Source organism: Chelonus insularis, unplaced genomic scaffold (assembly GCF_013357705.1).
Source record: "Chelonus insularis isolate UGA/USDA-ARS -01 unplaced genomic scaffold, ASM1335770v1 contig_26_pilon, whole genome shotgun sequence".
In the NCBI taxonomy this organism is placed as follows: Eukaryota; Metazoa; Arthropoda; class Insecta; order Hymenoptera; family Braconidae; genus Chelonus; species Chelonus insularis.
In genome coordinates, this window is record NW_023276457.1 from 5,142 (window position 1) to 25,937 (window position 20,796).

General features: G+C 28.9%; 5 protein-coding genes and 1 long non-coding RNA gene across 7 annotated transcripts; 2 read left to right on the forward strand and 4 right to left on the reverse strand.

Moving 5' to 3' along the window:
* The first annotated feature begins 528 nt into the window (after positions 1-528).
* LOC118065089 (neural-cadherin-like) lies at positions 529-11,093 on the forward strand. Its single transcript, XM_035080143.1, has 20 exons — positions 529-670; positions 1,302-1,417; positions 1,584-1,748; positions 2,186-2,323; positions 2,393-2,579; positions 2,927-3,160; positions 3,411-3,583; positions 3,807-3,956; positions 4,101-4,406; positions 4,825-5,098; positions 5,190-5,398; positions 5,575-6,386; positions 6,503-6,708; positions 6,794-7,548; positions 7,793-8,093; positions 8,189-8,378; positions 8,467-8,708; positions 8,793-9,008; positions 9,094-9,249; positions 9,342-11,093. Exons 2-20 carry the CDS (start codon positions 1,364-1,366, stop codon positions 9,449-9,451), a joined length of 4,878 nt encoding a protein of 1,625 aa, XP_034936034.1. The 5' UTR covers positions 529-670; positions 1,302-1,363; the 3' UTR covers positions 9,452-11,093.
* On the reverse strand, positions 11,080-12,420 carry LOC118065090 (uncharacterized). Its single transcript, XR_004690135.1, has 3 exons — positions 12,292-12,420; positions 11,866-12,219; positions 11,080-11,236 (listed from the first exon to the last, which is right to left on the reverse strand). It is a non-coding gene; the product is annotated as an uncharacterized lncRNA (long non-coding RNA).
* An 879-nt stretch (positions 12,421-13,299) lies between these two features.
* LOC118065105 (uncharacterized) lies at positions 13,300-14,129 on the reverse strand. 2 transcript variants are annotated; one of them, XM_035080173.1, is made up of 4 exons: positions 13,998-14,100; positions 13,800-13,870; positions 13,620-13,718; positions 13,300-13,553 (listed from the first exon to the last, which is right to left on the reverse strand). In XM_035080173.1, exons 1-4 carry the CDS (start codon positions 14,017-14,019, stop codon positions 13,371-13,373), a joined length of 375 nt encoding a protein of 124 aa, XP_034936064.1. In that variant the 5' UTR covers positions 14,020-14,100; the 3' UTR covers positions 13,300-13,370. The 2 variants fall into 2 exon arrangements, with proteins under 2 accessions (XP_034936064.1, XP_034936063.1); XM_035080172.1 differs by having other exon boundaries at positions 13,800-14,129.
* A 288-nt stretch (positions 14,130-14,417) lies between these two features.
* Positions 14,418-17,915, forward strand: LOC118065100 (nucleolar MIF4G domain-containing protein 1). Its single transcript, XM_035080165.1, has 3 exons — positions 14,418-15,766; positions 15,921-16,919; positions 17,004-17,915. The coding sequence occupies exons 1-3, from the start codon at positions 14,645-14,647 to the stop codon at positions 17,424-17,426; spliced, it is 2,544 nt and encodes an 847-aa protein (XP_034936056.1). The 5' UTR covers positions 14,418-14,644; the 3' UTR covers positions 17,427-17,915.
* LOC118065099 (lysozyme-like) lies at positions 17,444-18,915 on the reverse strand. The gene is made up of 4 exons (XM_035080164.1): positions 18,766-18,915; positions 18,016-18,228; positions 17,800-17,873; positions 17,444-17,709 (listed from the first exon to the last, which is right to left on the reverse strand). Exons 1-4 carry the CDS (start codon positions 18,806-18,808, stop codon positions 17,572-17,574), a joined length of 468 nt encoding a protein of 155 aa, XP_034936055.1. The 5' UTR covers positions 18,809-18,915; the 3' UTR covers positions 17,444-17,571.
* A 697-nt stretch (positions 18,916-19,612) lies between these two features.
* eEF1beta (elongation factor 1-beta) lies at positions 19,613-20,668 on the reverse strand. Its single transcript, XM_035080177.1, has 3 exons — positions 20,463-20,668; positions 19,906-20,330; positions 19,613-19,817 (listed from the first exon to the last, which is right to left on the reverse strand). The coding sequence occupies exons 1-3, from the start codon at positions 20,540-20,542 to the stop codon at positions 19,663-19,665; spliced, it is 660 nt and encodes a 219-aa protein (XP_034936068.1). The 5' UTR covers positions 20,543-20,668; the 3' UTR covers positions 19,613-19,662.
* Positions 20,669-20,796: the final 128 nt, after the last annotated feature.

Here is a 20,796-nt window from a genome sequence, read left to right on the forward strand (position 1 = left end):
AATAAAAAAAACTCTAATATTTAAAATTCGAAGAGCTTTTGGTACAAAAAATCAAATACGTATGGAGAAAAATTCAATGAAATTCATGTCAAATCCGATCATATTATAAATTACTGGAGAACGAAGAAAATATTCTTTAGTGTATCAATCTTTTGCATTTTAGAGAATTCGCTATATTGAAGTAAAAAAGGTGAGCAATAAATGAGGATGAATACTTGGAATACTTATTGATACATTTATGAGCAATGCATTGTTACACAGAAGCAGATAAATTTGAAAAAAATTTTAATATTTCAATATTATTGAATTATTATAGATGGATATTTCAAATCAATTAATAACAAAAACTAAGTTTTATAATCAAGACCAATCCAATCATTCATTAAGAAGCAAAAAAATGATCAGAAAATGTTGAAAATAGAACTAGGTCAAAGTACTTTATGTAAAAATAATATTGATTATTCAAGGCTATTCTTAGTTAATCGGTTTACTAATTGACTATTGTCTTTTATTATTTTGATTTCAGTTACAAAGTTCATCCGTATTGGAATAGCTGACAAAAACGATAATCCACCATACTTTGATAAGGGCCTCTACGAGGCAGAAGTAGATGAAAATGAAGACATTCAGCATACAGTTCTCACTGTTACCGCCAAGGATCACGATGAGTGTAAATATGTTTAACTTATTCGATATTTATTTTACTCTTCAAATATTCAAATTATAATTAACGATCGTCCTACCTAACTGGGGGCAAATTCATTATTTTTACACTCGAAACATTATCAATTATTAAACATGAGATGAGTTTTTAAAGTAATTTTTTTCATGTAGTGTGAAATCATATTCCAAAAACAAAGTTTCATTATGTTCTTCGTCATGCATCCGGGATTTTGATATTCAATATTGCAATTTCAACAATGCTTTCGTGCAACAATGCAATCGTCAGTTTACGTAAATTTATAGTAAATAAATGTTGGTTAAAAAAAAAATTTTATTTTTAAAAATGTTGTTCATATAATTATCTTGTATAAAAGAAATATAGTTAATATTTTTCTTTAACAGTTTCAACAAATCCTTGTTTTTTTAGATAAAATGTAATAAATGTAGATTAAAAAACGTTGAAAGATTAAAAGTCCATTGTACTCGGAATCGTAGCGCAAAGAGAAACAATTATAAATAGTATTATATAATAAAAATATTAATTTAATTATTAACAATGCCATTAAAGCTCGATAATCTATGAAATAATAATGATAATCCTAATAATACTGATGTGAATATTCTAATGATCTTTTCAGCCTCGCGTATTCGATATGAGATTACGAGCGGTAACTTAGGTGGTGCTTTTGCTGTAAAAAATATGACTGGGGCCATTTATGTGGCAGGAGCATTAGATTATGAAACAAGAAAAAGAGTGAGTATTGAAACTACAAGTACTGTAAGATTAATTTTTCGATATCATCGACATAAATGTCAATATCAAATTCGCAAGTAACATTTTTCATTGTCAGTGTAATACTTGTTGTTTTTATTTTATTTATTTTATATATATATATATATATATATATTTTCAATTTCAGTATGAACTTAAATTAACTGCATCAGACAATCTAAGAGAAAATTATACTACTGTAGTTATTCATGTTAAGGATGTAAATGATAATCCCCCAGTTTTTGAACGACCAACTTATAGAACACAAATCACTGAAGAAGATGATAGGAATTTACCAAAGCGTGTTCTCCAGGTATCAAAATATTTTTTCTTTCTTTATTATTTACACTAAACTATTCGTTATATGGATCTAAATCATCAGAAGATGATTAAAAGTTTTGAAAGAAAAAATTAGCATTTAAGAAAGTAATTAGAGAGTAAAAAATAAAATCAATTATCTTATATTAGCAGGGTCAAAAGTTGATGAATAAACAAGTTATTGATGTCATTATAAATTATAAAGTTATAAAAATTTACTAAAAGCATTACATATTATTTTGTGGTTTAGTTTAGTATGTTCAAAAATAATAATATTCAATCATTCATCAGTTCATGTCTATTCACTATATTTAAATTGATTTTGCTGATTATTTTGGGCCACTAAAATTTCTGAGTGTACCAATAATTATTTAGAACCATAACTCTTCAAAATCAATATCGATTTAATATCAATAAAAATTGGGTATTTAGGTACTAGCCACCGATGGAGATAAAGATAGACCCCAAAATGTTGTATACTTTTTAACGGGTCAGGGAATAGACCCTAATAACCCAGCAAATAGTAAATTTGATATAAATCGTACAACTGGCGAAATTTATGTTTTAAAGGTAAATATATAGATAGATGAGTATACACGGTAAGGATACATAATTAACGGTGATTTATTTACTTTATAGCCATTAGATAGAGACCAACCAAATGGTCGACCTCAGTGGCGCTTTACAGTGTTCGCACAAGATGAAGGAGGAGAAGGACTTGTCGGTTATGCTGACGTTCAAGTTAATCTTAAAGACATCAATGATAATGCTCCAATATTCCCTCAGGGCGTATACCATGGCAATGTTACAGAGAATGGCACCGCAGGTGATTATTTGTCAATCGTCTATTTGCTTTGTTATCAAAGAAATTATAAAATCGATATGTTTGTTTGCTGAATTTCAGACATTAACTAATATTATTATTTCCTGAATAATACTTGTTAATTTTATAAATGTTTATTCATATAAAAAAAAGTCTGCTAAAACTTTCAAACTGTTAAATTGCTTTTTCACAGCATAACAATTAATTTTAAACTTGTGCAGTTACTCAATTAATCCTAATAAATTTTTGGTATTATTCGTTTTTACTGAAAGCATTATTTTCGAAAGATATTTATGATGTAGAGATGCAATTTTTCAATGAATATAACTCAAACGTGAATTATTTTCTAGGAATGCTTGTTATGACTATGACAGCAGTTGATTATGACGATCCAAGCGAAGGAACAAATGCAAAATTAGTTTACTCAATTGAAAAAAACGTTATTGAAGAAGAAACAGGTTCACCGATTTTTGAAATTGAACCCGAGACTGGAGTTATTAAAACAGCCGTTTGTTGCCTTGATAGGGAAAGAACGCCTGATTATTCCATACAAATAGTAGCGGTAGATGGAGGATCGTTAAAAGGTATGTTTTTTTTTCTCATTTCCTTTTTTTTCGTTTATTACTGAAAATGCTGATAACAAAACGAAAAAATTGATATATTTGAAAATCAAAAACCAATTCATTATCAGCAAACTTGTTTAAATATTGATCCAGGAAGTGGTTTATTATTAAAAAGTTAAACATTGGAAGAATAATGATTGTGAAAAGTATCAAGATAGTCGTGATAAAAGAATTATTATTTGTCTGTGGATTATTAAGTAATTCTTTTTAGGGACCGGTACGGCCTCGATACGAGTAAAAGACATAAATGACATGCCTCCACAATTCACCAAGGATGAGTGGTTCACCGAAGTGGATGAAACAGATGGCACAAATTTACCGGATACACCGATACTTACTGTGACCGTTCACGACGACGATGAAACCAACAAATTCCAATATAAAGTAAAAAAAAAAAATAGAATACTATGATAAAATACAAAAGAAATATAGCTTGCTAGTTGTTTTCTTTGACATTTTTTCTTATATTTATCTTGAAATGTACTTTTCTCTTCAAAAGATAGTTGAAGTAGACAAATGAATATCTTGCTGAGTTTTAAGTTGGCATGAATTCTAATAGCAATGTTTTATTGACTCACTAACATCACATACTTTCATGATATTGTAGGTACTTGACAATAGTGGATTTGGTGCAGATAAATTTACGATGGTAAGAAATAACGATGGTACTGGATCTCTGAAAATAGTTCAGCCATTAGACTTCGAAGATCAATTACAGAGTAATGGCTTCAGATTTAAAATTCAAGTTAATGATAAGGTTTGTACAATTCAACACTTTAATTATTTTACTCTATAATGTAGTGGAGCTATAAATCAATCAAGTTACTTACTTTATACCAAAAAAAAATACTTTCTCCAACATTGAATTGCAATGAATATATTTGAATTTTAACATTTTCAGGGTGAAGACAATGATAATGATAAATATCATGTGGCTTACTCTTGGGTGTTAGTTAAATTACGTGACATAAATGACAATAAGCCTCAGTTTGAGAAGTCTAATATCGAAACCACTGTGCTAGAAGACGCGGCTGTTGGAAATAGTTTAGAAACATTTAAGGCAAGAGACCCTGATCAAGGTGGTAATAGCAAAGTTTCATATGCCATTGATCGTACTTCTGACCGTAAACGGCAATTTCACATAAACGAAAACGGTACTGTTACCATTCAGAGAAGTTTGGATCGTGAAGAGACCCCACGGCATCAAGTAAATATGCAATTTATATGTTTCTTTAATTTTATTCGTTTCTCTCCGCCAAAGCATCTTTAGTAAACTAACTTTAATTAACTTTTTCTTTTCATAACATAAAACTGGATGTTACACGTTTTATTTCTAGTTTTTTCTTTAAAAAAAACTTTAATAAATATAATATCACCGGAAACTTTAAATAAATTCTTTTAATTAATATCAATCTGAATAGCTCATTCATTAAGCGTAAATTCTTTTCTTCAATGTTTACTCGTTAAATTTTCAAGACAATTCAGATTCTTTTCAACTATTGCTATGAAAATATTTTATACAATATATTAAAAATGTATTTTTTTTAATGTTTATTTTTTATCAAAGATTTAAATTAATGACTTGGAATAATTACTGTCATCATAACCATATTTATTATCATTAGGTCAAAATTCTTGCCATTGATGATGGAATTCCGCCAAAAACTGCTACAGCAACCCTTACAGTTATTGTTCAAGATATAAACGATAATCCACCAACTTTTTTGAGAGATTATAGACCCATCCTACCTGAGTATGCTACACCAAGAAAAGTAATCGAAATTCTTGCAACGGATAATGACGACAGATCTAAAAGCAACGGTCCACCATTCACATTTAGAATGGATCCTAATGCTGATGATATCATTAAGTCGAGTTTCAAAGTTGAAAGTGATAACAGTATGTATCCTCAAGTTTTCTTCTTTTTTTTTACTAAATATACGTATATTTATTTAACATATTCTAATTCATAATTTTTTTCGTGCTTCAGAGGGTGCTAATGGTGATGGCATGGCCATTGTATCATCACTTCGTTCATTCGATCGAGAGCTACAAAAAGAATATTTTATTCCTATCGTCATTAAAGATTCGGGAACACCACTTATGGCAGGAACAAGTACATTAACTGTTGTTATCGGTGATATAAATGATAATAAAATGCAACCAGGATCCAAAGAAATACTTGTATATAATTATGCTGTAAGTTGATACTTCTTTTATAATAAATATTTATTATTCACACCTTAAAGTACTGTAATTATAAGTAACTGGAATAATTAATTAATTTTATAAACGAAGATTAAAAATTTCTATTATTTATTTTTGATAATAATAATAATAATAATAATAATAAATGTTCGTAATACGATTTGTAGGAACAATCACCTGATACGGAAATTGGCCGAGTTTACGTCTACGATCTGGATGATTGGGATTTACCAGATAAAAAATTCTATTGGGAGGGTTTGGAACACGCTCAATTTAAATTGGATGAGGACACAGGAATGATTTCAATTAAATCGGGCACACATGACGGAAAATATCATTTGCGATTTAAAGTATATGACCGAAAACACACACAAACTGATGTGCCAGCTAATGTGACAGTGACTGTAAAAACAATACCGCACGAAGCAGTAATTAATTCGGGTTCAGTTCGCATATCGGGAATATCAGATGAGGATTTCATACGAGTATGGGATTATAAAAACCAGCGATTAACAAGAAGTAAAATAGATCTGTTTAAAGATAAATTAGTGACTCTATTGGATATAGAGAGAGAAAATGTGGACATTTTTAGTGTTCAATTGAGAAGAAGCAATCCACCATTAACCGATATTAGATTTGCTGCTTACGGATCTCCTTACTATAAACCAGTTCGTCTGAATGGTATTGTTTTAATGCATCGAGAAGAAATTGAAAAGGATGTTGGAATAAACATAACTATGGTGGGAATTGATGAGTGTTTGTATGAAAATGAAATGTGTGAAGGTAGTTGTACCAACGTTCTTGACATTAACAATGTACCATATATGGTAAATGCTAATAAAACTGCTCTTGTCGGTGTAAGAGTTAATGTAATTCCACAATGTACCTGCGGTGCTCGAAATTTCAGTACAAGCGAATCATGCAGAAATAATCCCTGTTACAACGATGGACGATGCTTTGAAGGACGATATGGATTAACGTAAGGGAAAAGATTTATATACATTAATTATTTTACACTCTTTTTTAACAATAAATATATCATAAATTTATTTTAATTCTTCTCATATAATAGTATAAAATTTTTTATGAATTTAGTTGCCAATGTCCTCCTGGATATAATGGTCCAAGGTGTCAACAAACTACTAGGAGCTTCCGAGGAAACGGATGGGCCTGGTATCCAGCTTTAGAAATGTGTGACAACAGTCACCTCAGTTTTGAATTTATCACGAGAAAACCCGACGGGTTGTTACTTTACAATGGACCTATTGTACCTCCAGAGTCAGACGAAGTTATGGTTTCCGGTAAGTTTATCAAACTTATCTGGATAATTATCTGCGTTAACTTTAGAAAAGAATTTAAAAACTATTCAACACATTATTGATTTAGATTTCATTTCCATCGAACTGGACCGAGGCGTTCCCAGGCTATTAATTGATTTCGGATCAGGAACTTTAGAATTAAAAGTAAAACCACAAAGACCTTTAGATGACGGCGAGTGGCATCGGCTAGATATATTTTGGACAACTGAAACAGTTAGACTGATTGTCGACTTTTGTAAATCGGCAGTAATCACTGAGCTTGAAGATGGAACGCCGCCAACTTTCAATGATTCATCTTGTCAAGCAACAGGCACAGTTCCACCATTCAATGAGTACCTGAATGTAAATGCGCCTCTTCAACTCGGTGGCCTTTATGTTGAGCACTTTGATCCTACTCAGTATAAATGGAAAACACGACCGATTGGAAAAGGTTTCGAAGGATGTATAAGAAATCTCTTCCACAATAGCAAGCTTTACAATTTGGCTCATCCAGGACTGTCTAGACATAGTGTAGCTGGTTGTCCTCAAACAGATCAAATTTGTAACAATCAAGATTCAACGTTTAGATGCTGGGAGCACGGTACTTGCGTCGGTAGCTTCACAGAAGCTCGATGCCAATGTAATCCTGGATGGACTGGACCTGGTTGTATGACACCAACTATTCCAACAACCTTTAAACAACAAAGTTATATTAAATACGCGTTATCATTTGAACCTGATAAATATTCAACGCAAATCCAACTACGCTTCCGAACAAGAGAAAACCATGGAGAACTTTTTAGAGCTAGTGATCAGCATAATAGGGAATATGCAATATTAGAAGTTAGTATTCATACAAAATATATTAATTACTTACATAAATATTTAAGTTCTATTAACTACATTTTCATACATATGTCCGATTTCGTAAAATATTTTTAGTCTGTAAAGGTTTATAAACAATTTTTTTTTTCTCTTTGGAATAATGAAAATGAAATACATTTTTTAAATACAGTTAATTTTAATCTTCTACATATTATTTATCGATCAATTTAATAATACACAATGGTTATTAATTATTTTACAGATCAAAGGGGCTCGACTACAATTTCGATATAATTTAAATAATTTGAGAGTTGAAGAACGAGATATTTGGCTTAGTGCCATAACTGTAAATGACGGCCAATGGCATACCGTAAGAGTATCAAGATACGGTTCTGCTGCAACATTGGAATTAGATGGTGGTGAAGGACGAAGGTTTAATGAAACATTTTCATTTGAGGGCCATCAATGGCTTTTAGTTGACAAACAAGAAGGAGTTTATGCCGGAGGTAAAGCTGAATACACTGGAATCAGAACTTTTGAGGTTTACGCTGATTTTCAGAAAGGTAAAAACTACTTTATAACAATAATACAGAGTAATGGCATCTGGTAAGAAAAAAAAAGTGTGATAAAAAATAAATTGGAATATTTTTGTTATTAGGGTGCTTGGATGATATAAGATTAGATGGTAAACATCTTCCTCTACCACCAGCAATGAATGGAACTCAATGGGGTCAAGCTATAATGGCTAGAAATCTCGAGAGAATGTGTCCTTCTAACAAATCATGTGCTAATGTTATGTGCTCTGAACCTTTCGAGTGTATTGATCTCTGGAATGCACACGCTTGCACGTAAGTGAATCAATACATTTATCGCATTTTTATAAATTGTAGAATCATGAGTAAAAATAAACAAACAATTCACAATAATTTTTTATAGATGTGGTGAAGGGAGAATTCGATCTCAGGATGGTAAGGGGTGTGTGGATAAAAATGAATGTATTGACTATCCTTGCTTGAATGGTGGAAGGTGTATCAATCAAGACCCTAGAACAAGATATAGGTGTATCTGTCCTGATGGATTCTGGGGTGAAAACTGCGAATTGATTCAAGAAGGTCGAACTTTAAAATTAAGCATGGGTGCTCTTGCTGCTATTTTAGTATGCCTTCTGGTTATTCTCGGTAAGTTATTTTTTTACTTCCCATTCTTATATTAGTATAAAAATTCAATTTCTAAAAAATGTCTATTATAATTTTACTTTGCAGTTTTAGTGTTAGTATTTGTAGTTTACAACAGAAGAAGAGAAGCTCATATTAAATATCCAGGGCCAGACGATGATGTAAGAGAGAACATTATTAATTATGATGATGAAGGAGGCGGAGAAGATGACATGACAGCATTTGATATTACACCATTACAAATTCCTATTGGTGGGCCTATTCCTGAAATGAATGCAAAACTTACATCCTGTAAAATTGCATGTGAGTAAATTATATTAGTCTATTTTTTTTTTACAGCAATGTCTAAGTGAATGTTTGAATCACTAAAATTTTTACTGCTTATTAGATACTTTGGGGCCAGAACCAAATGTCGGAATTTTCATAGAAGATCATAAAAAAAGAGCTGACAGTGATCCAAATGCTCCTCCGTTTGATGATCTTCGGAATTATGCATACGAAGGAGGTGGCAGTACTGCTGGCTCATTGTCTTCGTTAGCATCTGGTAAGTATAATTATATTTACATCAAATCCTCATTTATTATGGCATAAATATTCATTATCATTATAATAAATGATTAAATAAATTAATTGCAGGCACTGATGATGAACAACACGATTATGAATATTTGGGCGCATGGGGTCCAAGGTTCGACAAACTTGCAGATATGTATGGTCCAGCTGAAGAAAGTGAAGAAGAGGAATAAGTGAATATTAGTCCATTATGCGACTACAATGGTGCCTGCATTATTATAGATGCAATATGACAGGATCATATAAACGGAGAAAAGAAATCTTTTAAAATAATAAGGTAAAAAATGGTACAGTGGGCATAAACACAAATAAAAATAAAGAATCTTTTTTATCATTTATTTAACATATAGACTGTCTCAAGGAATGATAAAAATAGAGATAAAAATGAATGTGCGGTAAATAAATACAATTTGAAGAAATCTAAAAGATCTATATATTATGCCCAACTGTCATTTTTATTTTACCTTAAAGCATGAATAATATTGCAATAATAATAAGCTCATAAAAAAACGAAAGAAAATTGTTACTTGCACTGGAAGTTGCATAAATTTTAAAAACTATGCAGTATGAAGATATACTTAGTCATCATTCCTATAAATACGATAATTGTAAGAATTTTGTATAAATTTATTTATTATTTATATTTGTTTATTACCGATGTTAAATCACTATTCATTGTTTTGATTGTCATGTTTTGGTTTTATGAAATTTTTGAAACTTTCACGAATATTTCTATGAACCAATACCAAAGAAAAATAATTGTAATTTAGACCTGAAAGTTTGTCTATTTTATACATGTAACGAACTCCGATCTCAACACTACGTACATAAGATAAAAGTCTCAAATTTTTAATCTAACTTTTATTTAATAATGGAGTAATTTTTTAATTATATTGAACTGTTGATACAATTATTAATACAAATTAAATATCAGAAATGTGTGTTCCGGTGCAACAAAAAATAGTTATTAATGAATATTTTACTGTCATTTTATCGTTGTTTGCCATAATACTATTAATGAAACGAGAAATCATTGACTGATCAATTATCTACCACTATTGATGAGCACAATCATCGTTATCAAGTATTAATACGTAGAAACTACAAAGATCAATTTCACAATGTATTATTAATAAATATTCGGAGAAAATATGTCATTGTCGTGCACATGTAATTATATTCTTTAATCAACGCTAAACCAAAAAAAAAATTTTTTAAAAGTATGAATTTATACGATTTGATAAATTAATTAATTTAATTTATAACTAATTTAATTTTTATTATTATGTAGAAAAAATTTTTTTTAATATTTGTTGTGTAAAAAATATGAGACAAACAACAAACTAATGAATGAATCGAGTGCGAGAGAAATATCGCATGTGTACTTTCTATAAAAGTAATTTTAAAAATAAGTGAAGAATATTATATCTCACGAGAAGTCAAATGCATTTAAAGAGAAAAAACTCAAAGCATTTGATAATTTTTTCAATCAATTGACTTGCAAAATTCTCAATGAGATATTCTTATAGTCAATTTACTATTTAGATAGTCGACGTGACCATTATTTGTATAAGTGGTACTGAAAAGTGCGATCGATGTATGAATATGTAATTATAATAATTAATTACGGAAAAAAAAATTAGATCAATGGAACAGAATTCTCTAAGAAATTTGTCATATTATCTTACGTACTATTACAATAATATTGTATGAGATTATTATTATTATTATTATTATTATTATTATTATTATTATTATAACATCTTAAAATTAATTATCATTGTAATATTTATCATTTTATAATTTGTGATATTAATTTTTTTATATATACTTAATCCAAAAAAATCCTCTTCCTAGTCTATCGTATAATTAGTATGACATTTAATATTTATTAAGTCAACATAAGAATACTTATACGATTCCATCATGAATGCCCAAATATAGTTATTCTTTTTCCACTAAACAAAAAATTGAAAAAAAAATATATATATAATTATTTCTTTTTATACGAACAATTTTTGTTCCTATCTGTAGTAGTTAAAAATTCAATTAAATTAATAAATGAAAATGTAGAAATAAAATAGTGATACAGTATTCCAACAGACTGACCAGTCGGAAATAAAAAAAAATACATATAAGTAAACAAATTGAAGCAGATAAACAGATTTTATCACTAAAAAGCGTAAATTGCGTCTATAAGTATGTGTACAGTGGCATTAAATAAAAAAAAATCGTTAGAGAGCACTGTTGTGTATTGTGTATTATACATAAAATGAATCGTTAATATTTATATTTATTATTATGATCATTATTATTATTGTCTTCATAATGTTAATAAAATGAAACCATAACTGAATATTATTATATTAATTAATAGTACTTTTGCAAAATTGCAAAACTCATATGTTTACTGTAGATGTTATTCAATCAACACTAATGTATCATAAAAATAAATTCTATACACTGCCACTGAACACATCTCATTAGTACAATTACTAATAAACTTATTGAAATAACAATCTACAGTATAATCGGGCATACACATATTATAATTATTGAATTATGATATTAATTATTAATTACTTACTATTATCACTATTATATCTACACTATTTGTACGTTAATTATAATTTAGTTTGGATAAAATAAATGCCTTCTTTTTAATAAAAATATCTTGAAGTAATTTATTTTTTATATCACTACTATTGTTATAGTCATTAATATAATTATCAAGGGTTTCCTTGGTTCAACTTTATATCTTCATTATTCCTTAAAACATTTACAATTTTTACATATCGAGACTGTTTGTTGTCCTCTATTTATAAGTTTATGTTTTCTACTAATAAAAGATGATAATAAAATGTTATCAGCCATTTCTTGTAATAAACGTTGATAAAGATTCCATGCAATAACGTCTACAAAAACGGTAATTCCATAATTCCTTAAAGATCATAATACCAAGTTATGTCATTATATATCACTTTTGTAAAATAGTTAAAAAAATTATATTTACATGATAATGGAAAAATCCACAGCCTCTGATACATGAAGTGATGTCAAAAAAAACCCGATACTGAATAGGAATGGTACAATTTGCATTGCTGTTGGATGGTCTTCAATCCATTCATCAGCTTGTTCTAAGTCCCAATTATTCAACAGCTGATTAAAATAATTTAAGAAAATTTAAATTAAACAAATTCTTGGATAAATCATATTAATATTATTTATTGATAATCATTATCTGATGATTATTAAAAAAATAATAAAATAGAATTACGTTACGTGACTAATAGATTTTGACGCAGTTGATAACATAAATGTATCGAGAGGTTTCCAAATATATCTCAAACAAGATTCCAAGATAAATAATGTTGCTAATAACTAAAAGAGATATTAAACAATTAGTTATTTTATTATTATCATTATAATTCAATGGATACACACTTCATAGAGGCATAAAATCGATGCTGGTGGATGTTGAAATGTTGGTGGAAAAAGAGAAACTTGAATGATTATTACATAAATCCCAAAAATGAATAACAAATTTCTTACAATTGGTCCTTTTGTAATTTGTTCTTCGTCTCCTTCTTCGATTGAAGGTGAAAGACATGTGTGAAAAATGTATACTCCCATTGCGTGTAATATTAATGCTGGAAGTGTGCATAAAATCTTGGACATTCTGATATATTTCTATCTTGTTGATAATTTTGTTTTAATCAAATCATTTATGCGACAGTATGTGTATGATTGGAAGAACGGCTCTGAATTTGGTTAAATGTCACATCCAATTTCATTACATTGACATATGTCACAGAATAATTCTCAAAAATATATATTAATATATAACATAAAATTTAATCCAAGAAACCCTAATGCCCTGTCTTATCAAGGCCTGTAGTATACAAGTATTTAATTTTTAATTTTATTGATAAATAATTGAATCTCAAATATACAATTTTTCAAACAATTATTATGTTTTTTCATTATTAAATATTATTTTATTCAAAAATAATCTCTCTAGCGTTAATCGATAAATAATAAATTTTTATAAATAATTTGCTGGTGTTAAATGCTAAACATCAATTGAGAAATTTACATTGTCATATAATCAAGAAGCGTATCAAGCGATTCTGTTGCATCCATCATCCACAAAAATGAAAGTATCGATATACATAATGTTACATGACAGGCTGCATCTTCTTTTGCCATATAGTTTGCAAACTGAATAATTGGTGATTTATTGTTTAACCCCATTGCTGAATTAGCCCATTTAAGCTGAAAAGTTTATGGTCATCTGTGATAATTATTTATGAAATCTCTAGACTATCAGTAGCTACTCACCCATTCACTAGATTCTTGAGTCAGATACCAAGTTGAATTTAAAAGTGGCATCCAAATGACACGTGTTGTTAAATTCGCAACCAAAGATGCTACTAACATCTGTATCAATAATTAACAAATATAGATATGCAATAACCTTTCAGTAAATTCCAAAATGATATTTGCAAATGATTTAATTACCTCATATATGTATAAAAGATATGCTGGTGGTTTTTTGAGAGATCTTGGCCAAGGTTTATATTCAGCAATTACTGATAAGACAGAAAAAGTAAAAAGGAGAGATGAATACGTTGGATAAAATACTGTTTTGTCTTCGAAACATAGTCCTATTATACATATTTGTCTGACATGGGTGTATAAACCAGCTATGATCATTACCATCCAGTGAGTATTCAAACATTCTACATAGTCCTTCACAGTTTCCATGCTTTTTTAAAATTTAAAGTGAATTTTTCTATTTTCTCCTGATGCGTTATTTGTATTTTAAATATTTTCAATCATTGATTGCGATGAAAACATTAGTGAAATTATCAACTATTCTACAACGAATCTCACGTTAAAAGGTTTTTTATTCAAATCTGAATTCTATTAAATAACATAATCTAACTTCACATTGAAAATAAAAGAAAATCTATTATATTTAATTGTTATTATTTGAAAATTTAGACAAAAAAAAAAAACAAATAACGGCATCTATTAAATTTATCTTTGAAAACTATCTTATCAAATGTCGATAAAAATGTAAACAGATAAAGCACCAACTAGATGTTGGTGCAAAAATTAATTACAAAATGAAAAAGTGAATAATTTTGTGAACAGCTCGAATTATTTATCTTTTATAAACAACTAATGTTTAATTACGATTCTAAATTGAATAATATATTAAGATCGTAGTTCCTTTATATATTTTTTTATGTGTGTCATGTACTTGTGCAAATGTAGCTGCATTTGTAGTTTTTGTAACCCACGTGTTAGTGTTTGAGGTTAGGACCTTTAAAAAGTTCAAAAGTAAACACGACAATAAAATGAAATCGAGGACAATAAAAAGAAATAAAAAAAAACAAATAATTGAAAAAACTCGCAAACAGTTGCGCAAAGAAAAGAGGCAACAAAAAAAAATTAATCGTGCTCAATATTATGCAAAGAAAAAAAACATTCCAGGAAAGTTTGTATTAAACCCTGAATGTTCATCAGATGAAAAGTTTGATGTCACTGCTAAAAAAATTGTGAAAAATAATAAAAATCACAATAAAATTAAGAACAATGGTAATACTAATACTAACAATAATAATAAAAATGTAGATGTGATGCAAAGAGAGTTAAAAAAAGAAAAATTAGAATTAAAACATCTTCAGAATCAAATGAAAAAACATAGAAAAATAGGTCTGATAGAAGATAATGAAAAAGAAGATAAAGAAATTAAACATTTAGAAAAACAATTAAGATTAAATAAAAGAAAAAGTAAGACTGTACCCAAATCATTTGTTGATGATGGTTTAGATTATTTGTTAGATTTTTGTGACGGAGAAAATAGGAGATTTGCTCTAGAAACTGAAAAGCAGTTACTTGGAGTTGATATTGAGTCAGATTTCGATGAAGATTTCGAAATGGTTACAAAAGGAGTAAATGTAAAAAATACACTGAAGAAATCCAAAACAAAACATGATGTTGATGAGGAATTACTTTGTAAGGGCGATGAGGAAAGTAGTGATGATGACAACAAGAGTATGAACAGTGAATTTTCAGATATGAATGAAAATGATTATCCATCAGGCATGGATACAAATGACAATCTGTCTGAGATAGATGCAAATGAGGATTTTTCAGATGAGGATGAAGATGATAATGACCTCGACCAAAATCGAAATCATGACAAGATTCAAAATGAAAGTGAAGATGATGAAGACAAAAATGTAACGGAGGGAGAAGAAAATGGAACTTGGTATGATATTTATGGAAGAAAACGAGATAGTAGTGGGCATGTAATATCCGAGGACAATAAAAATAAATACATTCCACCAGCAGCAAGATTACAAAATTTGAAAAAAAGTTCTACTGACGAAGAAAAATTAGCAAGGCTCAAAAAACAGTTGAAAGGTCTTGTAAATAGATTAGCAGAATTCAACTTACATAGTATTGCTCTTCAAGTAAGTTTTAATATACTTATTTAAATAATACATTAATTAAAGAGTTCTAGGAAAAAATTATCAAAATAATTTTCGAAACAAAATTGCTTAGATAAAAGCATCGGCCTGATTTGCTAAATTACCAAAGTGTTTATCCTAATTATTTCTATTCCAGATTGAAGAGCTGTACATGTCAAATAGTCGAAATGATATGAATGAATTGATATCTACTCTTTTATTGGAGTCAATAGTCTCTACAGTGATGACACCAGATCGGCTAATTGCGGAGCACATGCTGTTAGTTACTGTTCTTCATGCTAATGTTGGAACGGAAGTTGGCGCACACTTTTTATTAACAGTAGTGAAAAAAATTGATGAGCTAATTGAAACAACTCAAGATGTTGAAAATAAAGAAGTAGACAATTTGATATTGATGCTTTCGCATTTATATAATTTTAAAATCTACGCATCTCAACTTATTTATCAAATTTTAGATAAATTAATTGATAAATTTACAGAAAAAGAAATAGAATTAATTTTATTAATATTAAAGACTATAGGATTTCAGCTAAGGAAAGACGATCCTTTAGCTTTAAAACATCTCATTTTAAAAATACAGCAAAAAGCTAAATCCACTGAATCATCGAATTCACGTATACAATTCATGTTAGACGTTCTATTGGCTATTAAAAATAATAATATGAATAAAATACCGCAATATGATCCAACTCATGTTGAACATTTGAAGAAAATATTGAAAAGCTTCCTTCGTAAAGGTAATACTGTTACGCAGCTAAACATTTCTTTAACTGATTTACTTACATCTAATGAAAGAGGTAAATGGTGGGTAGTTGGATCAGCATGGACAGGAACAATAAATAATACACAAAATGAAAAAGTATCTGATACGCAAGTTGAATACAGCGAAAAGTTATTAGAATTAGCTCGCAAACAACGAATGAATACTGAAATAAGAAAAAACATTTTTTGCATTCTCATGACTGCTGAAGACTATTTAGATGCTTTTGAAAAAATAAGTCGTTTGAACTTAAGAGACCAACAACAAAGAGAAATTATCAGTGTTATCATGAAATGCTGCCTCCAAGAGAAAGTATTTAATCCATATTATGCTGTCTTGGCACAGAAATTTTGCGATTCTGACCGAAAATATCAGGTACTTGATTTTTTTATTTACAATGTATCTATACGTTTTTAATGGGATATGATTATTTAATAAATTGTTTTGTCTTTATTTCAGATGTCATTGCAATATTCATTGTGGGATAAATTAAAAACTTTAAATACTTACACTAATGTTCAAATTCATAATTTATCTAAATTTTTAATTTATTTGTTTATTGAAAAAGGATTACCTTTAACAGTGTTGAAAGTAATTGAATTTGGTGAGTTAGACAAACCAACAATGAGACTCTTAAGACAAACAATGTTCGGAATTTTACTTCATGATAATACTGAAGCTTGCTTGCAAGTGTTCGAACGAATACCAACGTCACCTCAATTACAAATGTTACGTGAAGGACTTAGACTATTTATTAATCATTTTCTGTTAAAAAATGTTGATTCCAAATCATTTCCGGAACAAGAAACTAAAAAATTAGTTGAACGAGGGGAAATAGTAGATAAAATTTTGTACAAACGTTCTTCAAAAACTTTACTTTGAAATAATAATCATAAAAGTATTTAGTAAAATCCATTTATTTTTTCAAAAATTAAAATTAATCTTTCATCGAAGATAGTGTCATGTTTTCAAGGAATAAAAAAAAAACAAAAATTTTATATGTAGTTAAAATATACTGTCATTAAAATTAATGATTAAAGTGTGCCATACAAGTTTTGTAGGCATTGTCGTATTTTAAAGGAAGTGGTCCACTACACCCATATCCACCAAGATAATGGATTCGTGCATAATCATCACAGTTTATTACTCCATCGCCATTACAGTCCTAAAAAGACAAGTTGCAATGTCAAATATATTATCAGAAACATTTTCGTTCTTATAGTTCATTTTTTTACAATACAATTTACTAAATTACCTGAGCAAACCTATCCATATACCCTTGAACTGCATCGGCGGCACAGAAAGGATCATTGACACACCGCGTCCAAGCTGTAATTAAATTATTATGTAATAAATGAATCTTAATTACAATTGTGAATGATTTTTTATTTACTAAAATCAATTACGGAAATAAAAAATTAATTCGTAATTATAGTTAGAAAAGGAATTAAAGAAGAATTATTTTAATTACCGCCTTGAGCATCGGCGGATTCGCCGTTAAGAGTAGGTTTTCCGCTGTCACTCCAATAACCCCATGTTATACGGAAAGGACCACAAACATCTCCAACACAACCAGATTGTGTGTCACATCCTGAAGCAGCTTCACAGATACATCCGAAGCAGGTTTTAGAAATTTGTTGGTGTGGTACTGGAGCAGCTTTGGTATCTAAAGAGGTGTCTTGAGCTACAAGATAATAAATTAATTTATTTTTATTCTGATCATTTTTCACGCTGTTTAGTGTGATGTGCATACAAATTTAAAATGTATATTTTTAGAATCGATAATATTGTAAGTTGTGATTTAGCATAAATTCCAAACACTAGAATGTGACCTTGGGGAAATCCTATGAGCGACATTTTTTCAATAATTGATAACTGGCAGAACCGGATCGTGCATTAAAATCATTGTTAATATAAATTATAACATGTTAAGTGATTAAAATTAAAATATTAAATTTATTTTGATAATATATTGTATATTTCATTTTAATGTCAAATTGGTTTTTTTTTTTAATTCAAAAAGTATGTATATTTGCAAATTCTAATAATAAAAAAGCGATAAAATTTAAATGGTACAATGATTTTTTCTACATGATAAGGTATGATAACAAATAGATAATAAATGTAATATTAAATGAATTTAACATTAATTATAACTTGGACATTTCAAACGTATAATTTTGTATAATTATAATTAAGTTAATTGTAATGAAAAACTTACCACAAGCAAATGAAATAAGTAACAACAAAAGAGTAACTTTCATTGTTATTATGTTATTTTTTCTTAATGAAACAAAAAAATTCTATTTGAGAGCACCTTCGTATATTATAAGCTTAGAGAGCAGTCTGATAACTGCATACAGATTGCTGGACCTTCTCTTTATATACTCATTTGCTCCAATGTCAAGGAGTCATCCTAAAGTGGGGAATCCAAGAACATATACATATATCATTGAGTTCTTAGTTCTCGAACGAGTTGATCAAATAAAATAAAAATATCAATGTAGAAAATAATTATCAAACAAATATACTTATATGAACATTTAATATTACACTGGACAGTGTAAATTATGAGTCATTGTAAACTAGAAATGTCATATTACTTTTTCAGTTTACTAATGCATTTTTAATTATTATATTCTTTATTTCTTAATATAATAGATTATACTTCTTAGATAAATATCTGTGAAATCCCAACAATAAAGCACGATAGACAATGGCTCTAGTCGTGACTAGAGTTTTGAGTAATATGAAAATGTTGAGTAATTGATAAATTTTACATTACAATTCACATGTTCTGTTACCTTTTTCGTAAATTTTGTGAATCATTAAACTTGACGTGGTATTATTGATTGCCATAATAGTTTTATGATAGATTTTTTATTTAGAAATATATTGACAAAGAAATTAATTATTTATTAAATTACTGTAATTTTTTCAGCATAATGATATAATTGTCAGCATGTACTATACTTAAAAAAATATTATGCATAAAAATTGAAAATATTTGATGTAAAATACAAATCAAAAACTATTTTAAAGAGAAGGTGACATATAAAACTCGGATATTTAAAAACAATGAATATGTATTTGTTTATGAATGAACATTAAAACTCATTTAGATCTTATTGAAGGCTGCGATATCTACAGATTGAACATATTCTTCAAATTCTTGAATTAATTCAACGAGATGATCAATAGATACTTTTTCATCCTCAACAACGCACATAATTTGCAGTTTATTGATCCCATGGCAAACTGGTACCAATTTAGCTGTCGAATATAAAACAAAAAAACTTTTAGTTTACATCATTTTTTTTTTATGTCATGATCAAATTGAAATATTTCAAACAACACTTACATGCTCCCCATACAAGACCATCCATAACTATAGATCTTACATTCTTTTCGATCTCCTGCATATCGGTTTCATCGTCCCACGGTTTTACGTCAAGGACAACACTTGATTTAGCAATAAGAGCTGGTTTTTTCGATTTCTTTTCAGCGTAGGCTTTTAATCTTTCTTCTCGGATTCTCGCTGCCTCTGCATCATCCTCATCATCTGATGCGAATAAGTCTTCATCTTCGTCATCGGCGGGTTTAGCCGCTGGAGCTGCCGCGGCACTATCACCACCAATTGCAGCTGGTATTTTTTTTACTCCAGGAAGTTTTTTCAGTTCGTAAGATTTGATGTGGTTATACCATCTTAGTGCGTGAGGGTTCGAAGCTGGTGGAGCTTTTTGAAGAGCTTCATAAACTGCTACATCCGCTTGAGATGCTTGCCACCTGTAAATGAAATTTATTTAGTTTTAAATATTATTTAATTACTATTTGAACATATTTTATGAAATATACGGAATTCAGTTGAATAAAGCATTTTTATTGCATATGGTTAACACGTGTGCATAAACAATTTACCCTTCAATGTAGCTACGCTCTGAGAGATAAGTATCCAAATTTTTTAAACCTTTTGGTGTATTCAATTCTTCTATGGCCATGGTTAATTTTTAAAATTTATTAATAAATATTTATCAAAGTAATTTAATTAATATATAAAAAAACAATTTGACTGCACTTCGAAGCGCCGGAATCACGCACCAAGATGGTAGAAAAGATAGAATTTCTAAGATGGATGATAATTTCGAGCAGCATTATCCAATGGCTCCCTCTGTAATTGTAACAAAGTACTTACATATTATGATTTTTGTCACTATTTTATCATCACATCAAATGTCAGAAAAAAGTTGTTTTT